Here is an 18,378-nt window from a genome sequence, read left to right as displayed (position 1 = left end):
TCAGCCCAGCTGACCTGAATGGGGCAAAGAAAGAGCCCCTCCCTAGCCAGAGAGCAATTAGCAAAGGCCTGCTGGCAACCAGGGAGGGGCTGGGGATCTCAAAGAAAGGGGCACAAGAATATTCTATAATGGGGTGCATTAGGCAGTGTAAATAGAGGGGTGCCTGCCAGCACCCCTGTAACTGGAGACCATCTTACCTTTGCGCCTGGCAGCTCTTTGAGTCTTTGTTATTCCAGTTCCCTCTCCTGCTGTGATCTGTCCCTGCTGCCCCCGCAGCACCTCACCAGGCAGCGGGGAGGCAGAAGCCTGCTTCTTAAGTCCCGCTCTGGGCTTTGCTGGGCAGGGTGGCAGATCCCAGCCCTAGCACAAGGCCGTGTGCAATGCACCGTGTGACCGCAGCTCCCCGATTGCCCGGGCTCCCCTTACGGCCCGGCAGGACACGGCGCCCGCGCTCACTGAAAGACCGAATGGGCCAGGAGCTCGGGTGGCAGCAGGGTGAGGAGACGTGAGCTCAGTTACTCAGCCCCTTCCAGGAGACCCGGGATCCCAGCAGCCCCTCCAAGCGAGCTGGCACCTGTGCAGTTTGAGGTGCATTCGGTCCCAGCCCCGTGTTATCTGGGGGTTCCCCGTAGGGTGCGTGATGTGCTTTGGGGCGTGGAGGGGGTCTCCAGGGGCGCTTTGGCTGCCTCTGTGGCAGAGGAGAGGCAGGGTCCCCCCCCTTCTCTGTGCAGAGCTCTCCCGGTTGCCCCAGGAACCAATTCAGCCAGGCCCTAGCGCAGGGGTGGCCAGCCTGAGCCTGAGAAGGAGCCAGAATTTATCAATGTACATGGCCAAAGAGCCCCAGTAATACGTCAGCAGCCCCCCATCAGCTCCCCCCACACGCTCCCAGCGCCTCCCGCCCACGGGCAGCCCCGCCGAACAGCGCCTCCCCCTCCCTCCTGATCAGCTGTTTCGTGGGGTGCAGGAGGCTCTGGGGGGTGGGGTGGGGTGGGGGAGGAGCGAGGGCATGGCAGGCTCAAGGGAGGGGGCGGGAAGGGGTGGAGTGGGGGCAGGGCCTGGGGCAGAGCCGGGGGTTGAGCAATGAGCACCCCCCGGCACATTGGAAAGTTGGCACCTGGAGCTCCAGCCCCGGAGTCGGTGCCTGTACAAGGAGCCGCACGTTAACTCCCGAAGAGCCGCGTGTGGCTCCGGGGCCCCAGGCTGGCCACCCCGGCCTAGCACGTCAGCGCTCCGTGCTGAGCCCACCAGCGGAGGGGTGAACGGGTCCACTGGGGCCTCAGTCCCGCCAGGGGCAGCGGGAACAGCACAGCGAGCGGGCCGGCATGGGTCCCGCTCAGCCCCGCCCCGCCCCGGGAGAGCAGCAATCCCCCTCGTGCCCCATTGGACATCTTTCCCCGAGCCCTCACGGTCCATAGCGAGTCTCACGCCCTTGGGACTCTGCAGCGAGGGGTGGCAAAGTCCCTTGGCTCGCATGGCACGTCCTCCCCGCTGCAAGCAGGCCAAGCACCTCACGCTCCCTCCCGAGCAAGGCCCCTGGCTCTGAGCAGCCACCACCTCAGCTGGGCCTGGGGGGGGAGCTCCCATGGGGGCGGGGGTGGACCTGCCTCCGCTACAGCTGGGAAGCTTCCTGTCCACCTGAACGGAGCTCAGCAGGGTCTGTCCCGGCCGGCTCCGACCCATCCATCCCCCGGGGGACCGGCCAGCTCCTGGTGCCAGCTGCAAACCCAGAGCAAGGGAGGTACGGAGGTCGGGGCCTAGCTCGTTCACGCCCCTGCTAGCAGGGTGGCTGAGCTCAAAACTACTCCAGCCCCCACCTCTCCCAGCAGGGGGCGCTGTGGGGAGCGGGGCAGGAGCTGGCTCGGGGGGAGCTCCCGGTTACTCCAGCAGCTTCTGGAGCAGCTTCGCGTGGCAATGCTGGGACCCTCAGCAGCTGTGACTAACGGGAGCTCTTGTGCCAGAAGCTCTTTACCGATTACAATCAGACTGAACTGTATCACCTCCGACTTTATTGCCGAGCTCCCAGAACAGAACAGGAGACGGTGTCCGGGTGCCCCACTGGGCTGGCCAGGGCGGACATATCGGAAGAGTCGCAGCGGGCACGTCTATGCAGCAGCTGGGCCCAAGCTCCCGGCCCCATCAGATACCGCCTGACGCCTGGGCTTGGGAGCCGGAGCGCCAGCCCGAGCCAGAACATCTCCCCTGCTCTTCGTGCCCCCCCGCCATGCTCCTCAGTCCGGCCTGCTTTGAAATGTCCCTGGAAGACGATCCCACAGCCGGATCCATCTCCCAGCTGCGGTGTCACTCCTGATATTCACCCTCATTCTTCCCTTCCTTAACCCCATCCCCATTCTGCTCCCATGGGTACTCGAAACAGGCAGTCGAGGGGCAGACCTCCTGTCGGACTCTCTCCAATGCCCTCCTCCCCCTGGCGCTGGGGCCAGGCCAGCAGGAAGGACGGGCCTGTGATCCAAGCACTGGAGAGAGGCTCAGGAGAGCTGGGTTCTAATCCTGACTCTGCCACAGCCTCCTGTGTGACCTTGGGCAAGTCACTTAGTGGCTCTGTGCCCCTGGTGCCCCAATACCACAGTGCTAGGCCTGGCAGCAGAAACCTGAGAGAGTTCTGAAAGGCGGCCAACTTTGGCCTCAATTTGCAGCTACCAGGCACAGAGCGAGCAGGGACTGTGTTACTGCCCCATCCTAGCTTTGCTGGCGCCCCTCAATCCCAACCCGCAGCCCCCTATCCCAGCCCCAGGCTCCCCCCAGCTCTGCCAGCACCCCTCAATCCCGACCCGCAGCCCCCTATCCCAGCCCCAGGCTCCCCCCAGCTCTGCCAGCGCCCCTCAATCCCAACCCGCAGCCCCCTATCCCAGCCCCAGGCTCCCCCCAGCTCTGCCAGCACCCCTCAATCCCGACCCGTAGCCCCCTATCCCAGCCCCAGGCTCCCCCCAGCTCTGCCAGCACCCCTCAATCCTGACCCGCAGCCCCCTATCCCAGCCCCGGGCTCCCCCCGGCTCTGCCAGCACCCCTCAATCCCGACCCGCAGCCCCCTAACCCAGCCCCGGGCTCCCCCCGGCTCTGCCGGCGCCCCTCAATCCCGACCCTCAGCCCCCTATCCCAGCCCTGGGCTTCCCCCGGTTCTGCCGGCGCCCCTCAATCCCAACCCACAAAATCTGTTGGAGCTCTCAGGAGGGGGCTACTGAACCAAGCTGTCCAGCCGGTTGTTCTTGCCCCTCATCACACACACACACTCTGCACTTTGCACCCTGGGCCACAGGCCATGCAGCTGTCTCCTAAGGCCAGTGCGCAGCCAGCAGAGACTGCAGCTCCCAGCATTCAGTGCCTCACTGGGCCGTATTGCATGCTGGAGCATGGGCTGCACCTGGGCATTAAAGTCGAGGCGATTTGGTTCCGTCCATGCCCATCAGGTTCAGCTGCGGGGCTCCCGGCATGTTGCCCCAGCTGCCCACTGGGCGTGGCTGGCAGAAGGCCTGGGGGAGAGCAGACGGCAGAGTATGGGTGCTGTGGCGGGAGCAGGCGCAAGGCCAGCATCTCACTTCCCCGGCTCCGGGCTGCCCGCTTTCCCGGGTGTCCCTGCCTGCAGTTTCTGTCTCTTCCTGCTGGGCCGGGGGCTCGGCACCTGGGGAAGGAAAGTGGCCGAGATCAGACCAGCTCGTCTCACTGTCTGGGTCCTGTCGATACAAGGGCAGCCCCCAGCAGAGAGGGCGGCTAAGACTGATACATGCCCAGGCCCCTGCTGGGACCAATGGGGCCAGGACTGGAAGCAAAGGGATCCGTGTAGGGCATGAGGAACCCCGATGGCTGGCACCAGGCCTGGCCCTGCCCCCTCCTCACACACACAACTGGCACAATGAACACCCTGCTCGGTGCTGTTTGCAGATCTCGACCCATACACAGGATAACCCCCTGCGCCATCCCTCGGGCCCGCCCGGTGCTGGGGGGCCTGGCGGGCACACCCCTTACCTCCGGTGGACGTGCCCATTTGTTGGCTGGGAAGAACTCGCCCAGCTTCCGCTGCCTCCTGCCCTCCCGGGGCACTTGCTGCTTGGGCTGGGCCTCCTTGGGCTTGGGCTGGGCCTCATGCCACCGCTGCAGCCGCCGGCACACCCGCGACTCGCTGGAAAGAGAGCTCGGGTCAACGTGGGGGGTTGGGGGGCAGGGCCTGGGGGGGATCTGGGCCAGGGGGGCACCACAGCAAGAAGAACGGAAACCAAAGGGGGTTGAGGAGAACCCCCTAAGTGTGGCCCCCCTCGCCCGCCCCGTGCCAGGATCTCAGCAGAAGTGGCTCAGCGCCAGGCCTGCTCCCAGAGCTCCCTGATACAGGGGGTCTGGCTTGAATGGGCTTCCCGAGCTCTGGGTCCGCTGTCCCTCAGGGCGCTGCAGTAGATCTGCTCCATCGACAAGGCCGTGTCCAACCTCTCCAGGGCTCCGAAAGTCACCCTGGGACTGGGGCCAAGTGAAACGGGCAATTCCTTGGAGCCCAGCTCGGACCCAGGTCAGGCGCTGGAGACTTGCATGGGGCACTCGAGGCCCTGGCACTCTGAGTGTCGATCCCAAAGGGGGTGGGGGAGTCTGCTGGTGCCACACAGCAAGCTCCATGTTGGTGCGAAAGGTGCCGGGCTGGGAGCACTGGAGACGTGTCCCCTGTCTACACACCGCCCTGCCTCCCCCCATCCCGCCCTGGACATCCACCCTGTGGGCGGGAGAAAGGGGGTGAGTCTCCAAGGCCTATTCAGCTGCTGGCTTCAGGACTGAGGCTGCCAGCTGTGGGGTCAGATTGGGGGCAGCCACACAATGAATTGAGACCCCCCCGAACTCATCACACACAGGACTCCTCCCCATGCTAGGCCATCCCGCCTGCCCCCCATCCAAACAGTGCAACACTGACTTCATGTGCTTCTCGCGGGCGAGGAACTGCACCAGCCCCTCCGGGTCGGGGTCGTGCCACTCCAGCGTTATCTGGCCCGGGTCGGCCACCTCCGGCTGCAGGAAGAGCCTGCGAGCTCCCTCCAGGTCCCAGTTGGCGGGCAGCGGGTGCTTCTGTAACAGCAGCAGCTTACAAGCCAGCGGTGCCCTGTACCCCCAAAGGATCCCAAAGCACTTTGGAGCCCACACCCAGGAACGGCTGTACCCACCGCTGCAATGCACCCACCTCTGGGGAGGGACCAGCAGCTGGTTACCAGTCCATAGCTACACCACAGCCCGGGTTGGGGCCGGGAGTGAAGCAGAACCCCGCCTCCACAGTTACCGGATCTAGGACACCAGGGTTCACGCCCCAGGGTCTTTAACGCCCATGGGGTCGATGGGCAGGGGCCTCGGTGTTGTGTGTCATTCAAAGGGCCGTACAATTGCACCAGGGAGCGCAGGCCGGCGGGGGGGGGGTCACTGCTGTTCCCCCCCCAAGGGGCGAGGGGTTTGTTCCCTCCAACCAGCCCTGCTGCTTTGCCCACTTCTCGGGCATCCCCCCTACCTGGCCCTTCCCACCGACAGCGCGGCTTTACGGCAAACCCAGCCCACTCCCCGGCTTGGGCAGCACACGGCTTGGCTGCTCATGCCCAGGCCGAGGCCCCCGGTACCTGCGGGTCGATGTTCTGGAGAACCTGCTCGATGGTCCCGTGTTGCTGCAGCAGCTTGAGGGCCTTCTTGGGGCCCAGCCGCCAGATCTTCCCACAGTAATCACAGCCCAGCAAGATGCACAGGTCCACGAACTGCCCCGGGACAGGCCCGGCCCGAGGAGAGGGGGAAGAAGACAACCATCGCCAGAGGGGTTAGCTGGGTGGCCGCCTGCTCCAGCCCTGACCACCCCTCCCACACCCTGGTGAGGCTGGCAGAGCAGGGGCCAGCTCATGCCACAAGTCTCAACCGAACCCTGACAAATACGTGGCTGGCACAGCCTGGCCCGCCTGTGGGTTAGTATTGTTCAAACAGGTGTCAGCATTGGAAGACTGTGTTTAGCCCGTATGGAACGGTGGTGAGCTGCTGGCGGCGTTAATCTGACGTATCACGTCCATATCCCTCGTGCAAGGGACTATCGGAGCGGTTGGATAGTGAGCCTCTGTGACCCTGTAACTCGCCAGGCAGGAGAGAGACATTAACCAGTGTGAAGTGCTGGCTCCAGCAGGTGTTACGTCCTGCCCCACAGGGAAGGTCCATCAACACCTGCTGTGCCCCCCTTCCTCCACCCCACCCCCGCTGAGTCACGCACGTGGTTTCCTCCCATCAGCTGAGTTTGTGGCTCAGAGCACATGGCGGGAGGGGGATAAAACCCCCAGACAGAAGGAAATGATTCTCTCTACTCTGCTTGGACTCTGGAGGGGCAGGTTTCTAGGCGGAAGCAAGAGATCCCCAGTGCTCAGCCTAGGTCAGCCCTAAAGGACATTTGGAGCTTGCGTGTGACAGATGCTTCTATTCCCTTTTGAAACTTGTGACTGTAACTCGGGTGTGTATCTATGGTTCCCTGCTTAACCTTGTCAATAACTCTCCTGTTTCCTTTTCCTGGTCAATAAAGCTTTAGACAGTTTATTATAGGATTGGCTACAAGCGTGGGCTTTGGTGTGAGAGCTAACGTGCAACTGACCTGGGGTGAGTGACGGGTCCTTTGGGTCAGGGAGTAACCTGACTATTGCCGTATCTTTGGGGTAAGGGCCCAGCTATCACACAGGCAGCTCCCCTGGGTGGCAGGACAGATGGGGGAGCCCACGGGGCCTGGCTGTGACTCCCAGGTTAGGCTGTTGTAGGGTCTGAGGAGCTCACACCTGGTAACTGGTTGGTGAAATCGAATACAGAGCTCACAGCCAATGGGGGGTTGGTGCCGGGTTCCCAGCACTCTGCCCTGAGGCTGGCACGCACGCTCTGGGGTCACGGCAGGCAGCGTTACACTCCTCACCAGCACGGTCCCTCCCCGTCCCACCATAGCTTCACCTGCTCAACAAGCACCAGACTGACGGGCAGCCCAAGGGAACGATGAGACAATCCTGCTGGCCAGCGTCGTCTCCCTCTTCCCTTGGGCTGCCCGTCGGTCTGTCTGCATCCACCCGCTGCCTCCTGTCCTCGGATTCCCAGCTCTGGGCGGGGCCTGTCTCTTTGTTCAGTGTCCGGGCAGCACCGAGCGCAGGGGGTTCTGCTCCACCGCGGGGGCCCACGGTGGTACCACCACACAACAAAATCCATCAATCCATCCCCACCTGCTCCTGACTCATCCCCAGCTTCTGCAGAATGGCAGGCAAGGAAAACTCTTCCACTTCACTGCAAGAGACAGAGGGCAGCGTGAGGCTGGGGCACCCTCCCCCGCCAAGCCCCCATTCCTGTCCGCCTTACCCTATGGCACCCCCCAGAGCCGCGCAGCCATCCCCTGCGGCACAAACCTGGCGTGGTCAGCCAGTGGGAGCCTAGGCTGTTCTTGCTGCCCAAGGCCATAACCTGAGTGCAGGCTCCAGCCTCCCGTCTACACCTGTCCAGCCCCCAGCACCTCCCCTCTGCTGGGTGGGCACCTTTCCGGCTCCCCCACCACCCACTCCTCACTTCCTCTTCCACATATTCCGAGATTCTCAGGCCAGAAAGGACCATTGTGATCATCCAGTCTGACCCCCTGTGTAACACAGGCCAGAGCCCTGCCCCCAAACAACTCCTGTTTGACCCAGAGCAGATCTCTTAGATTTAAAAACGGCCAGTGAGAGAGAATCCACCACAGCCTTGGGATGTTGCTCCGGGGTTAATGGTTTTAACCCTCACTGTTAAAAATCTGCCCCTTATTTCCAGTCTGAATTTGTCTAGTTTCAACCTCCAGCCATTGGATCATGTTAGACTTTAGTCTGCTGAACTGACAAACCCTCTGTCAAATCTCTGTTCCCACGGAGGTACTTAAAGACTGTGATCAAGTCACCCCTTCACCTGCTCTTTGGTAAGGTAAATAGATGGAGCTCCTGGAATATCTCTCTATAAAATATATTTTCTAATCCTTTAATCATTCTCATGGCTCTTCTCTTAACCCTCTGCAATTTATCACCATCCTTTTCAAATTGTGGGCCCCAGAACTGGGCGCAGGATCCCAGCAGGCCTCGCACCAGGGCCACATACAGAGATGAAATAACCTCTTTGCTCCTCCTGGAGATTCCCGTGTATACCTCCCAGGATCGCATTCGCCCTTTTGGCCACAGTGTCGCACTGGGAGCTCACGTTCAGCTGGTTATCCACCACGACCCCCAAATCTTTTCCAGAGTCGCTGCTTCCCAGGATAGGGTCCCCCATCCAGTAAGTATGGCCGACAGACTTTGGTCCCAGATGAATGACTTTACATCTGGTCGTATTGTTGTTTGCTTGTTCCCAGTTTACCAAGCGACCCAGATCGCTCTGTGTCAATGATCAGTTCTCTTTGTTATTTCCCACTCCCCCAATCATTGTGTCATCTGCAAACTTTGTCAGTGATGGTTTTATGGTTTCCCCCAGGTCACTGATAAACATGTTAAATAGTGTAGGGCCAAGAACCGATCCCTGTGCGTTCTTACTACGAACACCGGCTCCGTGGGGATTCCCTGGTTTCAGTTACATTTTGAGACCTATCACTTGGCTAGTTTTTAATCTGTGGGCCAGGTTAATTTTATATCGTTCTAGTTTCTTCATCAAAACGACATGCAGGACGAGGTCAAACGCCTTCCAGGAGTCTAAGTCCGTTACGCCAACACTATCACCGTTATCAGCCAGACTCGTCATCTCGTCAGAAAAGAGACTGAGTGAGTTTGACAGGGTCTATTTTCCGCAAACCCACGCGGATTGGTGTTATTGAGATCACCCTCTCGTTCTCTATTAACTGAGTCCCCTCTCAGCTGCTCCGTTACCTTGCCCAGGATCGACATCAGGCTGACAGCCTATAATTACCCTGGTCACCCTGTTTACCCCTTTAAAATCCTGGCACATGAGCTTTATGCCAGGCCTCTGGAACTTCCCCGGGGTTCCCAGGTGCCAGCAGCTCCTGGATCCCCCTCTCTCCTCTACCATGTCCCCCAGCAGGGCTCAGACCCGCCAAGGGCTCAGCGTGGCCAAGGCCCCTGCCACTCACCGGCTTTTCTTGGAGCTCAGGTGGCGGACCAGGCGGAGGCTCCCGAAAGGCAGCGCGTCCATGTCCTCCGTGGCCGTGCACCAAACCTTGCCAGACTTCACCAGAGCTGCGCAGGTGGCTTCTGCCTCAGCCGGAGCCTGCGCACAGGTACAGAGAGCGGCTCTGCTAGCATCCACGTGGGGACAGCGCCCTCCTTGGGCCATCCCCCGAACGGGACCTGCCGGCGGCACACGGCCCCTCCTCCCCGGTCCCCGCTCAGACCAGCTTTCACTGCTTCCTTTACATCACAGCAACTGGCTTGCTTCTGTCAAGGGTCCATGTCCCTCCCAGAGCACTTTGTGTAGGCCCTAGATAAACAACCCCCGTCTCCACCAGCGATACCCTGCGGCTCTGTCACACTCAGCCATGGACCCTCTGGCCAGCAGAGCCACCTGGGCCACCCCTGCAGAGCAAGAAACTGCAGCCAAAGCAACCGGCTTCGCCCAAGCACAGGGCCTCTCCCCTTCTCCTAGGGAGCCCAGACAGCTGCCCCAGTGACCCACGGGCTGGCCCCTCTGCCACAGGACCCGACCCCATGCTGTCCCACTCCAAGTTACCTGCACACATGGCACACCCAGGTAGCTCAGCAGGGTCTCACAATCCTGCTTCAGGGGCCGCTGCAGGTTTTCAGCCAGACGGGATTCTGTAACCAGCAGAGGAATGTGGGTCAGGGGTTCCTGATGCGGCAGGGACCCCCATTCACAGTTACAGTGCCCCCTGCTGTTGCATACAGGAGCTGCATGTTCAAGCCGGACCCCAGGCCTGGACAGCAAAGGCCCTGAAACGAGGCTTGCCACCCGGATAGGGGCCACTGACTACCACTGCCAGAGCCCAGGGAGCTCTCTGCGAGGCAGGGGAGGGCCCTGTTGGGGCAGGGCAGATGAGGCGAGCCACGGACCCCCAGCTGCTTTGCAATGCGGCACAGCAGAATCCCACAGGCTTGGGCATTTACCTGAAGCGTCTCTCCTAGCCCTGGCAGCCTCTGCCCGCCTGGCCAACTGCAAGGAAAGGAATCTGTTACAACGATCTGCGCACAGAGACGTCCTATCCCCTTCTCACCCCAGGCCCTGCATCGTCCCCCCGCCTGGGACAGAGAACATCGGCATAGCCCCCCCGGCCCCTGTCCCAACTGCTGCAGCGCCCCCTGCTGGCTGGGACCGAGAATGATCAGCTGTGTATCCCCATCCCCGCCCCGACCCCATTGCTGCATGTTTTGTCCCCTCTGCCGTGTTCAGGGATCACACAGTGCTCACAAGAGCTCTGCCTTACAATACTGCACCTGGGGCTACTCCTGCATGTAAGTGACCTAACAACAAGAGCTCCCCGCCTGGACTCTCTACCCGGGAAGCTCAGCCCTTAAAGGCACAGCCCACCCTGCGCCATTAACAAACATCCCAGAATGCCTCTGATACCAACCAGTGGCTGTTTGAGGTCAGGGGGCCGCCCGTCAAACACAAACACCGGTTTGATGCCATTTTCCAGGAGATGCAGCGTCCGGTAAAACAGCCCCTGCAAGTGACTGAGACCAAAAGCCGGGCAGCCTGCGGCTTGCACCACGACGCGTGCGCCACGCGGAACGGAGAGCCTGGCAGCGGGAGCCGCTCCGACAGAACGGGGGAAGCCTATCTGGCATCACACACCCGCACAGGTGCAGGCCCGGAACAATATGGCTGCCCAGCTTCAATGTGAGGGTGTCAGCACCCTTATCCCCACGCACGGAGGCACAGGCAGGGGATGGGGGCTGCTCAAAGCCACCCAGGAAGTCTGTGGCAGGGCTGAGGGCAGGCTCCAGGGGCTCCTGTCTCCGAATCCTGCACACAAGCCATTAGGCCATTAAACTGTCCTCCGCTGGGCCCCCGGCACAGCACGTCACCAGGTGAGTGAGCTCACAAGGCGACCCCCACTGGCCAGGCACTAGGTGTGAGACACCACGGAGCTGGTGCTGCCTAGGGGCTCTGGGAGCTGGGAGCAGGGAGCAGCCCTGGGGAAGCCGGGCACTGCTGGGGTATGAGCCACTCACCTGATGTTCTCCCCGTTGCGGTTGAAGATCTTCGGCATGGCCGTGCGGAACTGGTAAATGGCAATGGATGCGTCCAGGGCTATGACGCGGTCTGGGAAGCCCAAGGCAACAGCCGGGTTATTCCCCCAGGAACGGGCATAACCTCCGCCCCATCCTGTCCTAAAGGGCTGGCTGCTCTGGAACTGCCTGCCTGGGGACTCTCACTCCTCATCCTCCATGCCACCCCCCAGGGCTGCTTCCCCATTCACCCCCCTCCCAATTCCCTGGGGTGTCCCCAGCCGCTACCCCCACCATTCCCAGGCGATCTCAGCCTATCCCACCCTCCTCTTCGCTCTGAATCCCCACCTGCCCCCTGGCCCCTGCCCGCTTGTGCGGTCCCCTCCCGCTGGGGGACAGCAGGAGGAGCCGTGCCCCAGGCTGGGGAAGAGCTGGGGGGTGCTCACCTCGATACTGTTGCAGAGGGAACGAGCTCACAGCCTCTGCAGCCTCCTCCTTAATCACATCTGCCAACCTGATGATGCCCATGGGCACGATCCGGGAATCTCTACAGGGGCTGGGCACAGAAGGGGGGGGACCACGGGGGGGGGGACGGATAAAGAGTGTCCCGAGGGCTGCGCACGGAGAAGCAGGGGGCAGACACTCCCCAGAACAGGGGACACACACCGGGCAGGCTCCAGGCACGCACCGAGGGGCAGCGCGGCCCGGGCCCGGAGCCGGGGCTGCGCGCGGGGAACCACGGGCAGCGGCAGCTCCCGGCGCGGAACCGGCGCGGCAGCCGCCGGGCTGGGAGTTCGGGGCCGGGCCGGGCCGGGAGGTGCGGGGCCGGAGCGCAGGGGGAGCCGGGCCGGGCCGGGCCGGAAGGAAGGAGCGGGGCGGGGCAGCAGCTCGGGCGGGGAGGGAGCTGGGGCAGCGCAGGTCGGAGCCTGGGCAGACAGATCCCAGCAGCAAGACGCGCAGGGATGCGCGGGGGGAGGCTACCCGGGAGCAAAGAGGCTTTTCCAGCTCTGATTGCCCGGGCGAGCCTAATGCTGAGGGGTGCTTGATGCCCCCCGAGGGGGGGACTGGCCCGTGGGGACCCCGAGGCAGCAGACGCTCAGTGCCCGAGGAGTGGCCTGGCCCATGCGGACGGTGATGCCCAGGGGGTACCTGGCGTGTGGGTGTCTTGTCTCTGGCGGGCAGGGGTCAGGTCCGTGTCTGCCCGCCAGGCCCGGCTCTCTCTGCAGGTTGGCAATCGCCTGACCCCTCTGCGCGGCTCCTGGCCCACTGGACACTCAGAGCCGCTGCTCCCCAGGTCCCAGTCCCAGATCAGGCTCTGGGTGAGGCCGAGCGCGGAGATATGGATATAGCGACACCAGTCAACGTTCATGTCACACGGTTCCCAGGTGCAGGTGACCCCAAGCAGAAGTGCTGGAAACCAATGGTCACAGACAAAATCCAACCACAAAGCACCTTCTAAACCCTAGGCTGGCTGAGCAGATACCTTCTTACCTTCTGGAGCAACGCTCACCCAAAGTCTTCCCGGTGTGGAACAGCCAGGCCTGGTTGTGATCGTCCATCTGTGGACAAGGCGCAGCTGGCAGCTTGCCTCCTCGGTGACGCATCCCAGGTGTCTCTTCACCCGGAGTTAGGCCCTCCAATCCATTGTTTGAATGACACCCCCTAACCAGTGGGTTTTCCTGGGTTTTCCTTTCCTGTTGATTTTCCAAACCCTTGACCAGCATGTGGCTCAGGCTGCAGATGGGTCTCCGTTGTGAGACAGTTGATGCAGAGAGACAAGTCCCTTCCCTCCTGCTGCCGGGAGTGTGTTTCTCACAGTCTGGTGACCTCTGCAACTCCCAGACCTTAGGAATACAGTGTGCGGTCTAGCTCCCTAGCTCCTGAAATATCATCCTACCTACATCTTGCAATGATCATAACGACCAGTGCATGACTGACTACTGGTAGAGACTTCATATGCTGCCTTTTGACACAGTATTATGCATATAGCTGCCCCAGAGGATCCCTGTGAACCCTTACACAGTCCTTATGCCCTCTGCCTGTTCCTGGGTCAGAGTAACCCTGAGACCGTGGCCACACAGTGCCAGGGGAGGGGAGATGCAGCATGGCTCATAAGGACCCTCAGGCTGGGGGCGCTCAGTACCCAGGAAGGGGTGGCATGGCACGGTCCATGGGGACCCCAAGGCTGCAAGCACTCAGTGCCCGGTGTGGGGTGGCACGGCCTGGCCCACGGGGACCCCGAGGCTGGGGGCGCTCAGCGCCCGGGGAGGGGTGGCGCGGCCGGGCCCGCGGGGACCCCGAGGCTGGGGGCGCTCAGCGCCCGGGGAGGGGTGGCGCGGCCTGGCCCGCGGGGACCCCGAGGCTGGGGGCGCTCAGTGCCCGGGGAGGGGTGGCGCGGCCTGGCCCGCGGGGACCCCGAGGCTGGGGGCGCTCAGTGCCCGGGGAGGGGTGGCGCGGCCTGGCCCGCGGGGACCCCGAGGCTGGGGGCGCTCAGTGCCCGGGGAGGGGTGGCGCGGCCTGGCCCGCGGGGACCCCGAGGGTGGGGGCGCTCAGCGCCCGGGGAGGGGTGGCGCGGCCTGGCCCGCGGGGACCCCGAGGCTGGGGGCGCTTAGTGCCCGGGGAGGGGTGGCGCGGCCTGGCCCGCGGGGACCCCGAGGCTGGGGGCGCTCAGCGCCCGGGGAGGGGTGGCGCGGCCTGGCCCGCGGGGACCCCGAGGCTGGGGGCGCTCAGCGCCCGGGGAGGGGTGGCGCGGCCTGGCCCGCGGGGACCCCGAGGCTGGGGCGCTCAGTGCCCGGGGAGGGGTGGCGCGGCCGGGCCCGCGGGGACCCCGAGGCTGGGGGCGCTCAGCGCCCGGGGAGGGGTGGCGCGGCCGGGCCCGCGGGGACCCCGAGGCTGGGGGCGCTCAGCGCCCGGGGAGGGGTGGCGCGGCCTGGCCCGCGGGGACCCCGAGGGTGGGGGCGCTCAGTGCCCGGGGAGGGGTGGCGCGGCCGGGCCCGCGGGGACCCCGAGGCTGGGGGCGCTCAGCGCCCGGGGAGGGGTGGCGCGGCCGGGCCCGCGGGGACCCCGAGGCTGGGGGCGCTCAGCGCCCGGGGAGGGGTGGCACGGCCTGGCCCATGGGGACCCCGAGGCTGGGGGCGCTCAGTGCCCGGTGAGGGGTGGCACGGCCTGGCCCATGGGGACCCCGAGGCTGGGGGCGCTCAGTGCCCGGGGAGGGGTGGCACTGCCGGGCCCATGGGGATGGATTTACTAGCACAATGTATAAGCAGCCGGGATGCCAAGAGCGGCACAAGCCGGGTGAGGGGTTCGAGTCTCTCCCCCCTGAGCCCCAGGCGCTGGCCAGACAGCCCAGCCCAGCCCAGCGGGGCAGTGGGAGACGTGCCCCGCTGCCCTGCACCCCGGGCCTGGCGGCTCCCTTCTGCGCCCCCCGCTGCGCGCACGGCGGGTCCCAGCCACCCCCGCCTCGTGCCCCGGCTGAGGCCGCCCTGGGTCCCTGCGCGCCGATGGGCTGCGATGACTCCTCCGTGCCAGCAGGGGGCGCCAAGGCAGCGCTGCCTGTGTCCGGGCACAGAGCGCGCCCTCTCCTGAGTCCTGGGCGCCTCGGCGCCTCTCTCGGGTGACTCCCCGTGCGCCGCTCTAGCCCAGGACTCGCTCGCCCGGGCGCCCGCCTGTTGCCGGAAGTGCGGTGGGGGGGCGGTGAGCGCGGAGCGGCCGGTGGCCGTGCGGGGGGGGGGGGGCACTCTGGGGGTCGGGGGAGGGGCGCCCGGGGGGGGCGCCGCCGGCGCGGGAGCGCGTGCGGGTGGGGCCGGAAGGGAGGGGGCGCCGGCCCGGGAGCGCGTGCGGGGGGGGCCGGAAGGGAGGGGGCGCCGGCCCGGGAGCGCGTGCGGGGGGGCCGGAAGGGAGGGGGCGCCGGCCCGGGAGCGCGTGCGGGGGGGGGGCCGGAAGGGAGGGGGCGCCGGCCCGGGAGCGCGTGCGGGGGGGGGGAAATGGCCGTGAAGTTCTCGCTCCCTAGGCGGGTTTCCCAGTGGGGGCTCTGCCCCCGGCCCAGGCAGTTGCTCTGCTGTGTGAACTCCGCAGCCGTGTCCTGCCTGGGCAGCTGGAGCGGGGGCTCAGACTCCGGAGCCGGCACTGCTCAGCCGCGGGAGGGAGGCTGCCTGCGAGCCCCCAGTAACCTGCTCTCTCCTCTCCCTTTCAGGCTGGATAAGGCCTCTGCCCCCATGGCTGGCCGGCCTGCTGAGTGGAGCAGGGCTCTGCCCAGCCTGGGGCTGTGCGCCGTGTGCCTGTGCTCAGCTGTCCGCACCTTCCAGGTGAGAGCGATGGCCGCAGGGCTCAGGGACGGGCGAATGTGCCCCTCTGACCGTGGACCTGCCCAGGTGGCCGCTGGGCGCGGCTGCTCCTGTTCTCCCACCTGAGGGAGACAGGTCTTGTTAAAGGAAACTTTCAAGGCAGAGAACAAATCAGCGCACTGCGCTCTAGCGCTGTGGCCTAGTGAAAGGCCATCTGCGTTGTCCCTCATTCGCTTCTGGCTGCCCCCATATTTACTGGACCAACAGATTTTCAGGCCCAAGGATAACTTACCAGGTTTCTTCCCGCAGCACTCGATTGAAAGTTAGTTTAATGCTTACAGGTGTCAAGAGTCTGAAAAGGAGGCCTGGGGCCCGAGTTCAGCGTGCTCTGGTCTACCAGATGAGTCCTTGGTTTCTTGGCAGCATACCTGCTTCACCAGCTCCAGATGATTTTTTGGCAGAAGCTGGGGGAAGGATGAGTGTGTTTGTGAGCGCAGGAGGCGGTGTCAGTGTCTCTGGGGCTGGGGAATCTGCTTTGGGGGTGGGCAGTTGTCAGTGGAACAAAAGGGGTTTCACAGTCGCACTACAGGTAGGAAGGAACACAAGCAAAGACTTTTTTCTTAATGGGCCTTTGTGAGGAGCCATGTGTGAAGGAAGCAGCGGAGCTCGTGAAGGGTGGACTCCCGCTGACAGCGTGATGCAACTCTGGGTACCAGTCAGAGGGCATGGATCCTCAGGCTGTTACCCTGGGTGTCCAAGCTATTGCTTTGTGTCTGTTCTGCTGAGTTCCCTGTGATCGTGGCCTGCGGCTCATTGCTTGCCTCTGTGTGTTTGTAGATAAATCGCGGGGCTGCGGCAGGGTTTCTCCTTCAGGCCCTGGCAGCACTTGTGGGAGGAGTTGGCTTCTTCTGGACACCTCTTGGGCTTACCTTGGCAGCAGATTCCCAGTCTGGTACCTGGGTCTCCACCGTCATTGGCCTCCCTTTGCTGGCTTTTGGATTCCACTGGCTGAACGGCGACCACTCCACTGCCAACATTCTCCTGGGAGGAGCCCTGCTGCTGGCCATGGGCTTGGAGTACCTCACTGAAGAGGGCAGGGCCATGGTTGCCCAGTCTGTCACCGTGGTGGCCTCCATCACCATCCTCATCCTTTCCATTTTCACCATGAATTTCTATGGGATACTGGGCAGCCTGGTGTTGAGCACAGCTGGCCTCCTGTCTGGGGTGAAGGTGGAGAGACTGCTCGTGCTGAGGAAGGAAGCCGTCCTCAGCTGTCTCCTGGCAGCAGGAAATTTGGCATTTCAATGGGCCTTACGGACACAGCACCTTGACCTGGATTGATTTTATGTAGGACTGACCTGTGGCGTTCTCAGTGTGGTCTGTGGCTGCCGTCAGCCTTGGTGCAGAGGTACAGCTTCCGGCATGCAATGTGACCCGGACCCTTGGACTGTAGAGTTAACCTTCATGTTTACGGCCGCTGTCTGATCTACATTAGCGCACTGGGTGCAGCCGTCAGGCTCCAGGTAAGTCGCAGCAGCAGCTTGTCTCTTGGGTAACTGATTGATGCCAGATGAGAGGAGGATACCAAAGATCGGAGCTGTCCTGTTTGCTGCTGTTCCCTGGAGTGGGCCCCGATAGGGCAGAAATACACCCAACTGCTGCTCCAAACTGCTTTGAATTTCTTCTTTGGTCTCTGGGGTGGGGAGAAGAGGCAGGGTGACTATGGAGCCCTCTTGGAAGCTGGCTGGGTCAATACCCCCAGCCTTCCAGGAGGAGTTACAGGCTGCCCAGGGAAGAGGCTGGCTGTTCCATCGTAAGCTCAAGGGAACTGGTGAAAGAAAGGACCTGCCAGTCCGTTTCCCAGCAGACCATTGCATGATACTGTTGCAGACTGAGAGAGTGCCTGGTCCCGCATCTCTAGCACTTCCCTTGGGAGCCCATTCCTTAAGCAGATGGAGCTCAGGGTATTGTTCCTGCCAACCAGTCTACATTTACTTTTGCTTAATTTCATTCCAGGCATTAACAGAGTCTTGTGAATTTACGGGTATTAAATTCAGGGAACTCCAGTTTTTTTCCCGCCCCAGTATTAACTCAGCCCCTCTGCAAGAATAATGTTGTTATTGAGCCCTTGGCACTTTTCACCATCGAAGTGCTGTAAGTGCTACCAGTGGCCTGTAGTGTCTTGGATGTCCCATGATAACTTGCTGTCATATAGTTCTGATTGCCTTGGGAACTGTACCCTTGAATGTCCTGATTATTATGCTTGTAAAGCCTTGAGCACTAGCTGGTTTTTTTTACATTTAATTTCCTCACTTGAAAGGGAAAATAAAAAAGTGAGACCAGATGAAATAAAGCGTTTTCCACCCGGTGCGTGTGTCCCCATGGAGTCGCACGAGCACGCTGGCTGTCTCTGTCTGCCTGGGTGATTGCTGGAGGGAGCGCTGCATGGCCGTAGCTCTCTGGATAGACACACACCACAAGTGTAACCCAAGAGTGCACCCTCATAAGGAAGCTGGCCTGGCCGCTGTGCTATGTTCACTTGCTTCTCCTCCAATACTTGGCAAAGCCAAGTCCTCATTGGAGACCCTATAAGACGGTTTCAAATCAAGCTGTTGAAATCTTCTTGAATGTCTCTCTTAACACCCGGGAAAGCTCTCCCCCTGCGGCCCCCCCCCCCCCCCCCCCCCCACCACCACACACACACTTAGGGCAATGTTTTGCTCTCCAGGTTGGCTTCTGTTTGCAGAGACCATCCATTCAGGGTGTGGAAGAGCAGCTGGGGGAACCCCCACAAGCATATTTGAGTTTCTTACCCGTATTAATGCTCTGATTGGGCCCCCAGTGTTTGGGTATCTATAGTTGTAGCTGATGCTGGTATAGAGGGTCTCACTTGTACCCTGGCATGGCTTTTCCCAGCCACTGGGATACTCACTGTGCAATTAGACCAGGGGTGGGCAAACTTTTTG

At 62.6% G+C, this 18,378-nt stretch overlaps 2 protein-coding genes across 3 annotated transcripts; one reads left to right on the top strand and one right to left on the bottom strand.

Moving 5' to 3' along the window:
• Positions 1–3,073: 3,073 nt before the first annotated feature.
• LOC114021972 (flap endonuclease 1) lies at positions 3,074–13,376 on the bottom strand. The gene is made up of 12 exons (XM_037891838.2): positions 12,621–13,376; positions 11,576–11,685; positions 11,133–11,223; positions 10,529–10,631; positions 10,065–10,110; positions 9,670–9,755; positions 9,074–9,210; positions 7,203–7,263; positions 5,595–5,726; positions 4,907–5,058; positions 3,982–4,135; positions 3,074–3,637 (listed from the first exon to the last, which is right to left on the bottom strand). Exons 1-12 carry the CDS (start codon positions 12,851–12,853, stop codon positions 3,551–3,553), a joined length of 1,392 nt encoding a protein of 463 aa, XP_037747766.1. The 5' UTR covers positions 12,854–13,376; the 3' UTR covers positions 3,074–3,550.
• Positions 13,377–14,694: 1,318 nt separating this feature from the next.
• LOC114021970 lies at positions 14,695–17,780 on the top strand. Of its 2 annotated transcripts, XM_043538941.1 has the most exons (3): positions 14,695–14,822; positions 15,322–15,433; positions 16,250–17,780. In XM_043538941.1, the coding sequence occupies exons 2-3, from the start codon at positions 15,344–15,346 to the stop codon at positions 16,751–16,753; spliced, it is 594 nt and encodes a 197-aa protein (XP_043394876.1). In that variant the 5' UTR covers positions 14,695–14,822; positions 15,322–15,343; the 3' UTR covers positions 16,754–17,780. The 2 variants fall into 2 exon arrangements, with proteins under 2 accessions (XP_043394876.1, XP_037747765.2); XM_037891837.2 differs by lacking the exon at positions 14,695–14,822 and having other exon boundaries at positions 15,090–15,433.
• The last annotated feature ends 598 nt before the right edge of the window (positions 17,781–18,378 follow it).

Source organism: Chelonia mydas, chromosome 2, assembly GCF_015237465.2.
Source record: "Chelonia mydas isolate rCheMyd1 chromosome 2, rCheMyd1.pri.v2, whole genome shotgun sequence".
NCBI lineage: Eukaryota > Metazoa > Chordata > Testudines > Cheloniidae > Chelonia > Chelonia mydas.
Note: the sequence above shows the minus strand (reverse complement) of the source record. Positions and strands in the feature narration are given on the sequence as shown.